The sequence below is a fragment of the Octopus sinensis genome, linkage group LG1 (genome assembly GCF_006345805.1).
Source record: "Octopus sinensis linkage group LG1, ASM634580v1, whole genome shotgun sequence".
Classification (NCBI taxonomy): Eukaryota; Metazoa; Mollusca; class Cephalopoda; order Octopoda; family Octopodidae; genus Octopus; species Octopus sinensis.
In genome coordinates, this window is record NC_042997.1 from 60763848 (window position 1) to 60782802 (window position 18955).

An 18955-nucleotide genomic window follows, 5' to 3' on the forward strand; every position below is an offset into this window, starting at 1 on the left:
GAATATGTACTAGAGGTCAGTCTGTTCAAGTAAAACCCTTCACAATGATGCCCTAGTGTGTCCAATTGCTGAAACAACTATAAGAAAAAAAATACAATCTCAGGAATAAAAGAGACAGTGAGCATTTAAACTTTCAAGATGCAATTGAAAATGTCAGTTTATGTCACAGTTCTATGGAAGACATTGTTTGTGATTAGTAGCAACCCCAAAATGTCATCAAGGCACTACCTCCCGCTGCAACATGATATTGTTGCTAAACAAACATATAATGCTTTCTGTAAGAAAGATGTCACTGGAATAAATAACTATTCTCCAGTTATTGAATATGTATATGGATATCAGTAAATATAAATCATATTGGTAGGACATTTCAAGCAAAATTTTTGCTGCAAATCTAAGGAGCATGATATAATTGTTTGGAACAAGAAAGAAATATTGTGAGCAGTCATGCAGATCAGCTACTTTACAGATGTGGACATTTCTTCTAGAGGGGAGTTTATCTATGGACAGTTGTTTCAAAACCTACAGTTTCTCTTTGATTATAAATTCATATTTATGCCAAATAATTAGCTATGTTAAGTGATCAGCTAGTTCACATTTCCCAAATAAAATCTATAAGTGTAACAATAAAAATGCAAAACTTTTCTGAAGATCAACAGGTAATACTTAGCATTGTGGTTATTCAAATTCCAACAATAAAGTATTGTTTCTTTGTTAGAAACCAGCTTATTCCTTGTATGAAGAATTCAAATAAATAAGAGTAGTAAGAAAAGAAACAATATAAATACATACATTATGCAGAGAAGCATAAAATATATATGTGCTTCAAAACAGAATTAATGACTAATGATCGCAATAATAAATTAAAAATAAATAATCTTCAATGCCTGGAACTTCTGAACAAATATCCACAATGCTTTTTATCCCTTCATCTACATAAAACTCTTTACACATATTCACATATACATTATATTAATTTAAAATATATGATTTAATGTACATGCTTAAACATTCTTAATTAATGTTTGATACATTTAATATTTGCTAATTATTTTTAAGGATTATCATTATCATTATTATCACTTTTTCTGTGAAGGCATGTGGCTCTGTTGTTAGAGTATTTGGTTCAAGCTTTTAAGGTCATGAGTTTGCTTCCTGGCAAAGTGGTGTGTCCTTGAACAAGATATTTTATTTCATTATGCTCCAGTCCACTCAGCTGGTAAAAATGAGTTTTATCTGTATTTCACATTCTGTGTCATGCTGAATCTCTCTGAGAACTATATTAAGGGTACATGTATCTGTGGAATGCTCTGCCACACACACATTAATTTCACAAGCAGGCTGCTCCGTTGCTTGGATCAACTGGAACCCTTGTCATTGTAACAGACAGAGTGCCAGTTTATCATTTTACAACTGCTTTTCCATGCTGATATGGATTGGACATGTTGTTATATGAAGAAACAGCTTGTCTAACCCATGCCAGCATGGAAATCAAGTGGCTAAATCCTCCCTTGTGTTAAGCGATGTAAGATGCATGCAATAAATATAACAAGGTATTTTTTTTCATGTGCTTATCTAACAGTAATCCTTTGTTGATATATACACAAACACAGAAATAGAGAAAAGTAAAATACACAGAGGCTAACTGTTCATTGATGGCCTGTGAGGTCTCCAGGAAGTAATATCATATGTATGTGAGCATTCAATTTCAGTCTGGCAAATTTCACTCACGAAACATCAGTCAAATCAAATCTATGGTAGAAAACACTTGCCAAATGCGTTCTATTATGGAGATCAAACATTGTGGTTGTGGAAACAACTTCTTAATCTCACATTTTCAAGTGTATGTATGTATGTATGTATGTATGTATATTTATTTATTCCTGACAGGTGCAAGGGAAATAAAGTAAAGCTGATTAAGGTGACCCAGTACAGCACTATTTACTTACATTATTGGCTCCAAAAGGATAAAAGTCTGTAGAATCTGAACTCAGGATGTAGGGTGATAAGACTAAACACTGTTGCTAAGTTAATCCAATGCTCTAATCTCATATAACATAGTATAAATATTGAATTCTTTTGATGAAGTAAAAATAGGTTCTGTATTTAAGGAGAGAGATGAAATGGGGTTCTGTGATGTTCAGCTGTTCACCATGGGTATTAGTATTATAATCAGATGAAATAATGGATTGAAATCATGTCACTATCTTTTCCTTCCAGGGAACTTATGTCTTGGTCTTTGACTTTCACTAGTTAATATAAATCTATATTTCTTCATGTAAGTTTATATAGATATTAATTCCTAACTTAGACACAAGGATATATTTTTTTATTGGCATAAGAAAGGAAACAGAAAATGATAGCAAACTACTATTTCATACTTATTTTCTTGACTCTGGAAGGATAGAAAGCAAAAGTAATCTTGGCCAGATTCGAACTCAGAATGTTAAGAACATAACTAAATACTGTAAAGCATTTTGTCCAATACTTCACTTATTCTACTTATAAAGTGCAAAAATATAATCTTCTCAGATAGACATTTCCATTATCATTCATTTAGTCTTTTCATCAATGATATTTGTATGTGTTATTATATATATATATATGTATGTTTTAAACAAGATTACACAATGTAAACAGATATGGCAAGCATGTTAATATTCACATATAGCAAAGAGTTATCATTGATTTATATTAATATTAATTGTATACCACAAAATATACAACTGTATATTTACACTCGACCATATAGAGATATAAAAAAATTAAAATATTCCCCATGCTTAATGCAAAGAACACATAAAGGGATATTGCATATGCTTTAGGAAAGTCAAGTTAATCCAAGTCATCAGTGCAAATTAGAGAAAAATGAGATAGTGAAAGAAACCAATTTAGAGGGTATTAGAGTGCTACAGAAATAAAACCCAGAAAAGAGAGTGCATTTGTTAGAAATTGCAAACAAATAAGTGAACTAAAAGGCTTAGACTGTGGCAAGAAATGTAAAAAAAAATTCCTGTTGCTAGACAACTCATATATGAAAAAAGATTCAGAAGACAAACAGTGCTAAGGCATAACTCATTTCATGGGATATTTAATATAAATGTGTTTGTATGCGCATGCATAATGTGTGTGTATGTGTGTGTGTATATAGATATATATCATCATTTAAATATCTGTTCTCCTATTCCATGCTTGCATGGCTCAGATGGAATTTATTGAGGTAGATATTCCAAGGCTGGATGGCTTCTCTGTTGCCAGCCCTTACTTGTTTCCAAGCAAAGTAATATTTCCCCTTCGCCAGACATGTTTTCACAGAATATTGGAAATGAATGCCATTTATTTACAACAATCACATGATGTCAAGGCAAGAAGACACAAACATACAACCATACACTACAACGTTTTGGTTAGCCCAGGGCTATAGTAGAAGACACTTGCCCAAGTACCATCCATGCAATAGGAATGGAAACAAAGCCATGTGATTGTGAAGCAAACATCTTCACCACAGTCATTCTTGTGTGTATGTGTGTGTGTGTGTGTGTATATTTGTATATATGTATATATATGTACATACATATACACATACATACATACATACATATATACACACACACACACACCACACACACACACACACACACACATATATATATATATATTATATATATATATATATATATATATATATTATATATATATATATATATACATGTCATCATTTCAATATTCACATTTTTATGCTTGCATGTATCAGACAGAATTTGTTGCTAGGTAATATTTTTCCTTGGCAGACATAAAATCTATTAATTAGTTTAGAGGTTAGTAAGATTCAGTCATTATGTATATAAATATATACACACATATATTTATGCATATATACATATATATAAATGTACAATAATGTACATGTATGCAAATATATGTATATTACATATATATACATATATGTGTATATAATACATATATAAACAGAGCAAATTTAGCTGTTTCTCCATAGATTGGAAGAATTCATGAACAACTTTAATCAATTTTTGTATCTTATTGGATTCTCATCAAAGGCATCTACATGAGTTTGACCAAGCCCAGGGAAACAAGCAGCCAGTATGGCAGTATTGGAGCTACTAATTTGCTTAAATATCAGGGGCTAGCCAATGGGGATCTCAGTCTACACCACACACACTCACATATACATAAATATATCTATATCCAATGATTTTACACATATAAGTTATACATTCTGACGATTTGACTATACATTTTGATAATGTAATTAATAATCACCTTTTGGAAATGAAATATATGTAAAATGGAACAAATAAATATCTTAAAAACAATCTCTCATGTGTTATTTTATATATATATATCCTTGGATATTGTATATGGCAAATACCTACCAGTGCACTCATAAAAGCTCCTATGCTATTGTTACTGGCTACCATATATTACTCCCAACCTGCCAAGTTAACTGTATGGGATTGTTATGTATGTGGTATTCCATGTAGTTTAGGATAAATATATTAATAATAAGAAATATTTCATGAAGAGAGATTCTTATATTTCTATTAATACATTGCTACATATGTTTCAGCATAACATGTATTTTTATGGGACTCCTTGATCACATCCATAGGATATTATTAAATATTATTTATAATATCCATGGCTCTAGGGGAGCCCATTAATTCAACATGCATACTTCTTCAGACAATTTTGTATCAATGCCTTGCTATTTAAACTTCAAGATATTAATCATTCTAACCAATCAAAAAGTTCTGCTGGATTAATGGGAAGTGATTGTGGTAAGAAGTTTGCTTTTCAGCAACGTGTTTCCAGGTTCCATTCCACTATATGGCACCTTGAGCAAGTGTTTTCTACTATACTTTATGTATATTGCACCATATGAAATCTTTGTGGTGCCCTTTACATTGCTGATTGCTTTTGGGAGCATATCCAAAGCATAATACTATGTATGCTAGGCCAACTTATTACCATCCATTTCAAAACTATAGGCCATTCCATTACTCACTTATCAGTGTGCGGTATTACCACAAACCATGGATTTCAAATTCTCAAGGAAACAGAGGGAACAATGTTTCATATTTGACCTGTCACTGACAAATTTAAATGAACATTTTCCCTTCTATTCCTACACCTAGTAGTTCATTAAACCTTTTCTTATCCTTCAACTCTTCTCTTATTATTTCACTCACATCTTTTCCTACTTCTCCTCATTCCATTACTCTTTCTTCCCTCTCATGCTGTTTTGCCTACCACTTCTTATTCACATATGAAATTTGTGTGATCATGCATTCCTTATAAGTTGCAGTCAGTTCTTTTTTTTTAACTTGGAGGATATAAAACTCTGCTGTCTCTCAGCTTTTCTTTTAAGAAGGACATTGTCTGAAACATCGGATCTTCCACTCCTTATGGCAAATTCCCTGTACTCATCAATTTTACTACATAAGTCTTGCTGACACAGATCAACAGCAGCCTCTTTGGTGTCCACTTGATCTCTCTCCCTCTCTCAAACACACACACAAATAAAATGATGTAGCAAAGAAATAGTGTAAGTGACTGAATGAATGACACTACTACTTTCTATTAAAGCCATTGAAAACCTGAAGTGACAGTGTTCATAAAAGAATAACATATAACTTTTTTGTGCTTATCTTGCACCATATTTAATCTGAGATTCTGTATTGAAGCAGAATATTGTTATGTCTCTATAGATTTCTTTCGATCACTTAAACCATATGCATTTTATAGATAATCATTATTAACAGTGATGAATTTTAAGAACCAAACCAAAGTTAGACAGTATTGTTGGATAGAATCATGAGCCACTGATATGTATTTATGCTGTGTTGCACACAGATATTAATGAGTACTTGGTATTGTATTGTAATGAGATTAAATAGTGTTAGAGGACACAGGCAAAGTACAATAATATCAATATATGTGCACATAGTGAGCATGGATATTTTTTATTTAGTTTGTTTTCTCGTCTCTGCCAGATGGTTGAATTTAATTGTAAACCGATTACTTAACACCATCCATTTTATAATTTTTATCAGTTACTGGAATTGTCTTCACAGAAACAAAAAGAAAAATATAATAATGAAAATAAAAACTGGTACTATGGCAAAGAATATATGTGACTGTAGTGGGGTGTGTGTGTGTATGTGTATATAGATACCTATGTGTGTGTGTATATCTATATATCTATGTATATATCTATATATACACACACACACAAAGAATATTGAAGACACACACACACATACACACACACAAACACCTGCGTTTGACTCCATTTCTTAATTTATCTATTATATATATACATATATATATATTATTTATATATATATATAAATAATGGCATTTTATTATAAATGATCGAAATTGTTCTGAGAAGGTTCAACAATATCATATAATCTATTAAATATTTAAAATAATTCAAAACTATGAGACTAAATAAATAAGACATACAAAAAGCATCAAATCAATAAACCATACAAAAATCTCAATGAATAAAACAACATAATATTTGTCAAAACTATTCACAAAATATGAAAATGAGCGTGACAGAAAATATTGAAGACAGTTTAACTTGCACCAAGATGTATATTCTAGAGGTGTATTTTAATGTATAATTGATAATGAATGTTAAAAGTGGTAAATATTGTACAAATCTAATTCTTCACAGTTATCTCTTTTGAAGCTAAATATTTTTCTTTTATGATAACAAAAGGGACACTATGATTATAATCAGATTATAATATATATAGGGTTGTCTTTTGCTTTGCCAGCTTTGATGAAACTCTACTGGAAATTACTGTGTCCCAGTTTCTGCCTAATATCATTAAATTATGATACAGGTACCAAATATGAAGGTGAGCCAGCCAAAAATTTGAAGTCACAGTCACCCAAATTCTTATAAAAATTTAATAAAACATGTGCTCCACTTAACAATATTGGGTAATTGTTCTTAATGTTAAATTGTTTTTATTTTTAGCTTGACCTAAAAACAAAAATTTGTATACACCCATAGATGTTTGTATAAGTTGTGCATATGTACAGACATAAATATTTGTATATATTTATCTATATTTATTTATCCATATAAATATATGTGTTGTAATATATACTGATGTGCAACTATTAATGTCTGCACACATTTGAAATCTTTTATTTTCAGTCATACAGATAATAAGATATTAGACAGCTATCTCCTGAAGCATAAGTTCAAATCTACTATAGATATTTTTTATTGTGAAACTAGGTAGAATATTTTACTCTATATGTCTCCTTTGATATGGGGGGAACAGATATGCTTGATATGAGGGGAACAGATATCAAAGCTTTGAAAAAATACTTGCTATAGACAATGATCTATACAGCAGGCGATAATGCTCTCATCTTGAAACATAAACATTACCCCAAGAGACCTTTGTGGTTCATGAAATTATCAACTTCAAATCCTATCATATCTTATTAACATTATATGTGTGTGTGTGTGCTTATGTGTAGGTTTGTAATTCTCTGCAATGTCAATTTAATTTCAACTATCACTTAATTTTAAATGATATTGTATTACAAACAAAGTTGAATTGTTAAGACAAAACCCTTTCTCCAGTTTCAATGAAATTCTCTTAGCTCTAATTTCTGTAGTATAATTATTGAATTAAAGTAAATCAAATATTTTATTTTTCGAATACAATTATTAAATATGAAATTCAACATATAGTTGAATTCCATGAATTAATCTATACATTGAATTAATCTATATAATTTTCCCCACTAATTTAGTCTTAATTTTATGTATAGAGAAATTGTTAAATTTAATATACTTATATGAATGATGTTTCTCACATGAAAGCTAAATGGTTTAATAGTGATAATACAAGTAGTAAGTCTGGTTATAACTGCAACATATATGAATGCTATTACTGGATTAGACTGAAATATCCTGAAATTACATCAATATTTCCTTCATTTCTACAGAATTAAAGGGGTTTGAACAGTTCTGAGTTCAGCAGCAACACAGATATATGTCTAAATAAATATAAAGAACTTCATGAGGATCAGAGATTAAATCAATCTATATACAGGCACAGGTGTCACTGTGTGATAAGCAGTTTGCTTCTCAACCATATGGTTTCAGGTTCAGTGCCACTGTGTCACACCTTGGTCAAGTATCTTCTAGTACAACTCCAAGCTGACCCCAAAGGCCAAAACCTTATGAGTAAATTTGGTAGACAGAAACTGAAAGAAACCTACTGTACACACACACACACACATATATATATATATGAACACACAGGTGAGAGAACAATAGCCTAATGAGCAAGGTTTCTGTAAGAAGCCTATGAAACTTTAAGTTGCATGGGGCTGAATCAAACTGTTTTAAATAATAATAATGAGGCTGCACCAGGCTCCAGTCTAATTTGGCAATGTTTCTACAGCTGGATGCCCTTCCTAACGCCAACCACTCCGTAAGCACCCACTACACTCACGGAGTGGTTGGCGTTAGGAAGGGCATCCAGCTGTAGAAACATTGCCAAATTAGACTGGAGCCTGGTGCAGCCTTCTGGCTTCCCAGAACCCCGGTCGAACCGTCCAACCCATGCTAGCATGGAGAACGGACGTTAAACGACGACGACGATGAATGATATACATGTTTGCTTGTCTTTGTGTTTATGAAAATTCAGCAAAAGAGACTGGTAGAATAAGTACCAGACTTAAACAAATGAATAACTGGGGATAATATGTTCAACTAAACCCAATATATCTTCAGTCCAATGACGGAAACAAGTGAAAGACAAATGAAAGAGAATGTCAGAAAAATATATATCAAAGATGAAATTGATAATCTAAAAACCTACAGTTGTAGTTAAAATCTTATTTTAGATGTATTGATGAGTTACAGGTGTTGATGTTCCTTCAATTAAAATTATTTTTGTAAATGTATAATACTAAAACTTCTTTAATGTATATGAAAACTTTTAATTGATCTTCTAAATTATATTTTTTAGAGTTTTCAACATATTTTTTAATATTCTATAGTGAGTAGTTTTGCAATACAACTTTGCATGCATGCATGTGTGTGTGTGTGTGTGTGTGTGTGTGTGTAGCTTGGTTGTTTTATTTATTTCTTTTGTTTTACATCCATTTTTTATGGTAATGATACTTGCTGATGTGTGTGTAGCCTTGTCTACTATTATTGATTTGAACCTGTGTTTTATCAGTCAGGGCAACTGGAGCAAGCAGAATCATATCTCTTGCCCAATGTCACACTACAATAGCTGTAGTAAGAGTTTAACTTATAAAGATATTATCAATAATCCATATTTTAAACTCAGTTTCATTTTACCATCCAACAGTTAAAAAGTTCTTATCTGTTTAACTATTAAATCACTATATGTATAAAGATATTTATATTAAAATCAATATTATATCCAAATTCAATCAATTTATACAGAAATATGTTTTGATAGAGAATGTGATCTACAGTCTCAGGCTGAGTGATGAAATTGAAACTCATGAGGTTGTTGTTTAGCCCAAGGTCAGTACTGAACATGTGGACTTATGATCAAATATATTCTAATCTTGACAATTTTCTCTTTTCCAGGCATAAAATTCAATGTTATTTCTTTCTTTATTCAAGGTAGCAGAGTTTGATTTGAAAAAGATTTTGCTCTCCCACCCTCCATATTTTTTGATTTACCAGCAGGTTTCTTATATAGCTGCTTTCATTCCTCCCTGTATTGTCACTTATTACCTCCTTCTTCCTGAGCCATTTTTATTCTTTCACCTTCTCCATAACACTAATATTCACCACTGATCACACCTTCACCTGTGTCCCATTCCCTACATCTCTCTCTACACTCATCTCTAACCATTTGTCACACTCTCCTCACACTCTAATGAACCTGTCTACTCACCCTTCTCGATGCTTTGTCTGTATTCTTCCTTATACACATCTGATACAATCACCACGATTATTGTCTTCTCTCCAGCCCATTCACCCATTTATGATGCAAGGTAGTCACATATCTCCACTAAAGCAAGATATACACACTCTCACATACATACATATACATGTGTGTGGGTGTGAGTATGTTTTTGTGTTTCCTGGTTTTGACATAGCATGATAGTTGTAAATGAGAGCCACTTTCATACAATTGTTTTTCATTTTCAATATTCTGTGAAAACATGTCTGGCCATGGGGAAATTTTACCTTGCTTGGAAACAGGTGAGGGTAGGTGGTAGAAAGGTTATCCAACTGTAAAAAGTCTGTCTCAATAAACTATGTCCAGTACATGCAAGTATGGAAACGTAGATGTCAAAAAGATAACGATGATGATATATGTATACATGTGTGCATACACACATACATATGTATATATGTATGTATACACACACACACGCATATATCTATATATACACACATATGCAAAAACATAGATACATAAATTTCAAACATACATACACATATACATCTTGTTGTTTTGAAAGTTAGAGGTGATTTATCAACTTCTGTGTAGGCTAAGATGTGCAAGTTCTATAGAAATCACATATTTACATATTGTACAGCATGTGCATAGTCTAATATCATACTATCAGTTGCACCCTGTTTTGATTGGGGTTACCGTTCTATTACAGTAAAGGTCAATAGCTTTCATCTATCCTTGCTGCTATACCAGTATAACAGTGCTAAGACTACTTGGTATTTCAGCTTTAATGTTATTTCATTGATTTAACTTGAAATCTTTCAGAAGCATATGCAACTTATATATACTTAAGTATACTCATGCAAGTCCCTCAATATATTATTTAAAAAATATTTCTTAATCACCACTAGCTAGAAAGGACTTCAGTAATATTTACTTCTGGTAATCTTTATAAGAAAATGTAACAGACTTTATAATATTACTAATTGTGTAGCTAGAAAAACTGCCATCACTGTATTATACTTGGATTCAGTCAACATACAATACAGGAAAGTTTCAAATAGTTTTTCTAGAGAATTTACCCTACTGTTGTCTTCCAGTATGGTTGAAATCCTTGTTCTCCTGAAATGAGGGAAAGGCCCTAGTTTGTTGTCTGAATTCTCATCGGTATCTGAGTTGTCTGCCCCTGTTGGCTCACCTCTTTCACTGAGGCTGTGTAGCTTAGAATCTTTTACTATTTGATTTTTCTTCAACAGTTTGCGTTCATCTACCAGTGGCGAGGGGTGAGGGGACAATGAACTCGGTCGAATAAGATATCTAAAAAAACAAAAAAAAAACAATAAAAAATATTTTAAAACAAAATTATATAAGCTTTTAACAATAATTATTTATAGACTTTGACATAAAATTGCTATTTCTTTTTCATAATCATGTGAAGATTTAATACATGAATTTTATACCACATATTTTTGTAATTAAGAAAACCATCTTAAAATTCTAATTAATATTCAATAGTATAAAAATCAAAAAATAGAAAATTTGTTTGAAAAATTAGCTTTTATGATTTGCATGCACATTCTGTGAGAATAATGTTTTATAGAAATGACTTTGCTTTTCATCTCTTGAAGCTTAAGAGAGAATAAATGACAAAGTTAGTTTGTTAGAGGACAACCAGTTATGTGTTCAATGGTTAGTATGTTGCTACCAGCATTGTATTCAGTTCACGGTTCAACCAATTAACTTTTAAAATGCATAATACATCTAACTGGAATAAAGTACAGTGGAATAGGGGAAAAAAATCTCTCCTCTAAACAGTGTTATGTTAAGTTGTAGTGTACTGAATTCAACTTGTCCTGTGATGACCATAAAATTTGTATTTGTTTGCACAATCCCTTTACATGAAATGTATCTCTTTGCAGATGACAGTGATTACTTCCTCCATTATCTATTTCTTCTAAGGACATACTTCCTTACACTGGCCAGACACTTTGTCATGTAAAGTCTGGTACTCTCTTTCTCCATTGTTTTTGTTATTTTCTTGAGAGGATTATTTTCCTATTTGCTGTGATCTACCCTATTTTCTAGAAAGTCTAACATTTATTTCTACAAAAAAAGAACATGTCTCAGAAGCATCAAAATAATCGAAGTACTTATGAAAGAAACTTACTAACAATGCTATATTCTTCATAAACACATAGATAAAAATTTCCTGCACTTAAATGTTAACTCTCACAGTTTTTGAAATCTTTTCATAGCTTTCCTAACATAATAAAGGATGTACAATGAAGATCAATTTTCTCTTCAAGGAAAGAAAATGTTTTAGTTCTGAACATTTTCTCTACAAGGTGCAAGTAATGCACTTATATAAATAGTTTGACTGAAAATAGAAACACTACTTGGGTTTGGGACTGATCTTGCCCATACTAAAGACCAAACAAGAGAGCCTCTATATGGTTGCACAGCCAGTTACAAATAGCAGCCAAATTTCACTTAAATTACACCCTAGTGTCTTAAAAAAGAAAAAGATTTTAGATATTGTAGTACAAGATAGCTGTTTCATGATGGAAAAAAAAAAAGAAAAAAGAAATGAGATGTAAGATGATCATAGCTGTAGGTCTACCTGATCAGAGCTGATTTGGGGATAAACAATAAGAACAACAATAATTCCCAACAACACCCAATTCTGAAGCAGAGGAATAATTTATTTTGCATTATGGAGCTAACGCAATAGTTCCAGTATGGTTTGAACTCTTAATTAGTCTTTCTGTAGTCCTCTAACAAGCCAGACATCTGTAGCAGCTCACTGAAGATATCACAAATTCATAAATATGACAGCTATATCTTTGGAACCATTACTTTAGATTCTGAGTTATTGATTACCAAAAACAAGCTCACATTGAATATTGCAGTTGCATAATTTCTGATTTAAGAGAAAGTGCCAATATTGCAGAATTACTGAAGACTTTTATTTATCTCATTGGCTGTCTGCTTTCTGTTTAATAGCAAATATCTAAGTTGGTTAGAAACTGTGCTCTCATCAAACATATTATAGTGAGATCAGAAAATGGAAAAAAAATATTATCTAAATATACTTACATGATATCATCAAGAACTAATTTTGTGTCATAACTGGGATTAGTGATAACATATGATAAGCAATTTTTCTTTTCACCACAATCATCTACAATGGTATGATATAAATTCATTTGTTTTAGAATACAAGAAAAAAGAAAAAAAGACAGTCAATTTCTTTGAAAACAATTTCTACTGAAAAGAATAAAATGATTAATAAGGAATAGATAAAAAGAAATGTTTAAAAAATGACCATAAAATTTGTATTTGTTTGCACAATCCCTTTACATGAAATGTATCTCTTTGCAGATGACAGTGATTACTTCCTCCATTATCTATTTCTTCTAAGGACATACTTCCTTACACTGGCCAGACACTTTGTCATGTAAAGTCTGGTACTCTCTTTCTCCATTGTTTTTGTTATTTTCTTGAGAGGATTATTTTCCTATTTGCTGTGATCTACCCTATTTTCTAGAAAGTCTAACATTTATTTCTACAAAAAAAGAACATGTCTCAGAAGCATCAAAATAATCGAAGTACTTATGAAAGAAACTTACTAACAATGCTATATTCTTCATAAACACATAGATACAAATTTCCTGCACTTAAATGTTAACTCTCACAGTTTTTGAAATCTTTTCATAGCTTTCCTAACATAATAAAGGATGTACAATGAAGATCAATTTTCTCTTCAAGGAAAGAAAATGTTTTAGTTCTGAACATTTTCTCTACAAGGTGCAAGTAATGCACTTATATAAATAGAACAATGTGGATGCTACAAACATACATGCTCATGCATGCATACACCACAAGATGTTATCCCAAAAGAGGTAATTTAATTGATAAGTAAATCTTCACTCATGGCAAAGATGTAGCTTCTGCACCACTAAAGCAATGTTACTTCATCCAAACTATTAAGCTGTGAAAAACTCTCATCCAAACTCAGAATTATATGTCTACCACTCTTCTTGTCATCTCAATTGTATCCTACTTTGTAAATAGTGTGCTAAGTACTGTACCAGAATCTTTTCCCCCAGAACTGAAGCACTGTGGAACTTCCTCTCACCTGTCTATATTTCCAACAGGAACAGTGAAAGTTCCACTTTATTATCATTACCTCAGTTCATACTGGTTTCACATTTTGGTACAAGGCCAGCAATTTTGGGGTAGCAGGCTAGTTGGTTATATTGACCCCAGTTTTCAACTGGTACTTATTTTATCTACTCTGAAAGAATGAAAGGCGAAGTCAACCCTGGCAGAATTTGAACTCAGAACATAGAGATAGACAAAATACTACTAAGCATTTTTCCCTGCATGCTAATGTTTCTGTGAGCTTGCCACTCTTACATCAGTTCATATTGCCATAAAACAAACAATAATCTAATCAATAAACAAAGGTCTTCTTGACTCAATAAATCAATATATACTTTTTCTATCCAGAGGGTTTTTTAAAACCTATTATCTACATACTTTTCTTTATAGCTTTATCTACTTCAGGGTTCAACAATTATAAATGAATTTTTCATGTTCTCTTGAAATTTCCGAATTCTTATGACATAGATACTGTATACTATTTTAAACTGATGATACAATCAACAGAATGACTGAAGAGAGAAATGAAATAAAAAAGCTACAATGTAAAAAAATGTTGAAATCTCTTTAACATTAGATTAGTAATCAAGATTATTAATCAGAAACAGAATTTCATAATTTATTTTCTAGCAAGATTCATTCATTAAAAATAATCAAAAGTAATAATTTTTCAGTGTTATTTTCATGAAAAAAAAAAAAACATAGCTAAATTCCAAGTAATATTTTCTTATACATTTTGAATATGATTTGCAAAGTATAAAGCAGAAACAGTGATCAGTTTTTAAACCAAGAAAATATATCCATTTTACTACAGATTTCAATAAAAATGTTTTGAAATATCAGTATTTTCAGATTCAATGTGTAAAATTAAATTTTTTAATTTCAATTAAAAAAGAAAAAGATAGGAATAAAAAGAACACATTACTTGTAAAATCTTGCCAAGATCACAAAATACTTACTATAATCTTTTAATGGAAGATTAAGATGAGCCATCCGGCATCTAACCATCTGTGCAATCTCTTGACGTTCAGGAGTTGTATTTGTATGGTAGGTAGATTGCTCTTCAGTTTCATGATTCATACTTAAAGAAACCTGAAAATAAAAAATTAAATATGAATTTAGAATAGTTTTTTTTTATATCAACAAAACACCAGAAGATATTTTAAAAAACATCTTTCTTTTCAGTTACCATGGTGAGAAGACATGGTGACACGACAAAGGGCAGTTCTGTAAAATTCAATATTTGAATGAATTAGCAAAAATATTTTCTAGTAGGTTTTGAACCTGATATTTGTTAATGTCACATTAATAACATGCTTCATTTCATACTGCTATAAACAAAATAGACATGAAATTGAATACATAGAGCAGAAAAAATATTTGTATCAGTTCAAAGAATAATTGAATCGACAAATATATAGATGTACATAGATATGCACCCACACATTGATATCATATATATATATATATATATAATATATATATATATATATATATATATATATACATATATAGATATAAGCAAAGCAAAAAATAACAAAATAGACCAACTTTTAGTTAAGATAAATATTAATGAAAAAACTGAAAAAGTGCTGTAAATATTGAAATAGAGTTTCTTTAAAATGAGGCTCTAGATATTAATGTAGCTAGATGTTACTATGATATTGTAACTCAATGATTTAAGTTTATCATATCTGAAATTAAATGTTACTAGAGAAGAATGATACAATCAAATTCATTAAATGCCATATCAATTAATCCAGAGAAACTTTAAACATTATATTTTTCAGGTATTGAACTAAATATATTAAAGAAGATATTCATATATATTGGGAAGGATATACAAAAAATATTTATGAATATTCATTATAAAAGAAGCATCATAACATTTTGATTTGTATTGTTTAACTAAAGATGGGTTTGTTTCATTTTGGTTATATAATTTACTTGGTGAAGTACATATATATATATATATATATATATGTGCATATACAAGATGCATTACAAAAGTTTTGAGACATTTTTAGGACCAGTAGTTAGTTATAACAGTCCGAGATTATTGTAATTTTAGTATATCATAGCTATACATCTAATAAGCTGAGCTGCCAAATTTTGTTATTCCAGACTGAAGGTGATGGTTGTAACAGCACTTTGAACACGTCCTACTAAACATTGCTTTCTACAGCTGATTAGTTTGCAGAATGCTGTCAGGATGTGAAGACAATTTAGAAGCTCACTATATAATAAAGTTTTGTGTTAAACTGAACAAGAACACTACAGAAACTTATGAAATGCTCCACACTGGTTATGGATTAACTTATAAGAGCCAAGTGTCTGATTTTTACTGGCACAAGAGGCCAGGCAAAGTGAGTCCATGATGATTTCCTTTTTCAGCAGCAACACCAGATTCCTTCTGGTGAGTCAGCAAATAAAGAACACTTAGTGGAGATTTTGAGGGAGTCCAAGCAATTTCCTTGCAAAAGGCCAGAGCGCCTGCACCAGGACAATGTACTAGTCCACAATTCCATCCTGGTAACCAAAAACTTGACAAAGATGGGCATCAAAACTGTCCCTCACTCTCACTACATTCCAGACCTTGCTCCCCATAATATTTAGTTTTACACAAACTTAAGAGATGAAGGAGGCTTTCATTTTGGAGGCCTTCCATAGCCCCTTCACAAAGTAGCTGGAGTTCTACAAGTGCACTGAAGTCAGATTATTATACTTTGAAGGAGAGTATAGTTTTGTGTTTCTTTGGAATTAATAAATGTCTCTCTTGAAAAGGTTTCAAAACTTCTGGAATATACCTTGTACACTCATATGCATATACAGACACATGCACATTGCTATGAACAGATACACACACATGATATATATATATATATATATATATAATATATATATATATACATACACACGCACATTCATACATATATTTATCCTCATCATCAGTTTAATCTGTTTCTCCATGCTAGCATGGAAAGATCTTTTCCAGCAAACCATCATGTCACTTGTTGTAATCCTTCATGATGTTAAGCTTCTTCAGATCAGAATTTACTGTTTCTCATGCCTTTCATTTGGATTATTTGACACACATCTCATTCTCCATACATATCAAATATCTGTCTGTAATAGTTCAGTCTTTTGTCATGTATTCAACAGCTAATTGCTCTTATATCCAGTTTTTGTCACACCACATTTAAATCCTGTCATTCATACACACAATTATTATATTCCTGCTCCCAGCTGATGAAGAAACAGCCAGAATGTTTTCAGGAAAACCTATAAGTAACTCCACCTCCTATAAAATCCAACATGGAATTAAATTAGAAAGACACACATCAAGTATCAATAATGAGCATTCTTTGAACAAATTATTTTACAATTAAAAAATCTATAAGTACATTCTAAATATAAAAATATTTTTTAAAATGTTAAAAGGGGGGAAAAAAAGAAAGAAAAGGTATGGATCCTGCAAAGAAATATAAGTTTGACAGAAGGAAGAAATAAATAGGAAAAGAGGACCAATTCCATTCATACTCCAGCATCCACCTATGAGTTAATTTCATGAACTTAGTAAGAATTTTAAATCACAGTAACTAGTTTTAGGGATAGTGACATAGCTCTGCTTCTGAAAAATATTAAGTGCTCAAATATTTATATTAACACCTATTATAACTTGTATAGTTGTTAAGTCGACTATTTTTAAATGATTTTTTTTCCTTAGTGCGATGCTTTAAGTACAAGCATTCCACCTTTAAAAAAGAAAAATGACAAGCAAAAGGATAAAAGAACTATTAATAAAAAGTTTTATTTTTTAATTAATTTCAAAGTGTAGGCAAATAAAGCAAAATACAGAAAAATCAGATACAAATATAAAGATTAAAAATATAAAGATCTGTAAATTCCATAATAGAGTCCATATATATAAGAATATATTATTGAATCATGCAAAACATTTCCTTTTGTAAAGCTGATCACACGCTGCCATTTTATAAAGACATTTTTGCAAGAAACCAATAAAAGTAAACTAAAATGAAAGTAAGCTGAAGCAAAGCATTTAACAGATAAGGTAGTTCAGTCATGTTTGTTCATATAATGCCTGCAAGATGACTTGTGGGAAATATTAGCTTCTTTTAGAAAATATAGGAAATAACAATACATTGCATATGTATATATAATTCACAAAACATTTATTAGCAATTCGAACATTGTAGCAACACCAGCTTAAAAGCATATAAAACATTCTGTGATGAAGCCTGAAACAAACATTGACAGCATATTGATGATTAGCTAATAAAAGTTTAAATAATATATTGGAAAGATATTTATATGTTGCATATTTTGTGTATTTTGTAACAATTTAATGCAATAATATAGTTGGGTGAGATAAAAATTCTTGAAATATTTAAACAAGACACTTTTACTATTAGAAGATATATATCCTTTCAATTTATATATTACAATATATATCTTAATTAAAGATACTGCATTTCTGAAGTTACAATATTAAATCCATAGTAATTTTCTTAGTGTATTACTTTTACTGATTTAGTATATATATTTAATTTATACTTTCAGAATTTAAATGATATAGATGTATTCTATTGATTGTATACACTTATTTAATTTTTCATACCTCTGTTGAAATGAACTTTTGATAATTAGATAAGTTAATAAGTATTTTTGATTAATTTTTCATCTAATAAGTTACATTCTCTCTTAATTCATCATTCTTGCTGTTTACATAGAAATAATCCGCTATTAAGATAAGGCAATCTCACTTGTACCAATAATTTCATAGCATCAATCTACGTAAGTCTTATAATCATGATCGT

The 18955-nt window shown here is 30.7% G+C and overlaps 1 protein-coding gene across 6 annotated transcripts in view; it reads right to left on the reverse strand.

Moving 5' to 3' along the window:
- The window catches only part of LOC115211016 (potassium channel subfamily T member 2-like), a 752122-nt gene that overhangs the window by 21605 nt on the left and 711562 nt on the right, over positions 1–18955 (reverse strand). For all 6 annotated transcript variants that reach the window (XM_036501492.1, XM_036501480.1, XM_036501498.1 and 3 more), the window contains 3 exons: positions 15077–15209; positions 13050–13134; positions 11041–11270 (listed from right to left, as the gene is read on the reverse strand). In XM_036501492.1, coding sequence (XP_036357385.1) covers positions 11041–11270; positions 13050–13134; positions 15077–15209 — 448 coding nt within the window. The remainder of the gene's footprint in view (positions 1–11040; positions 11271–13049; positions 13135–15076; positions 15210–18955) is intronic.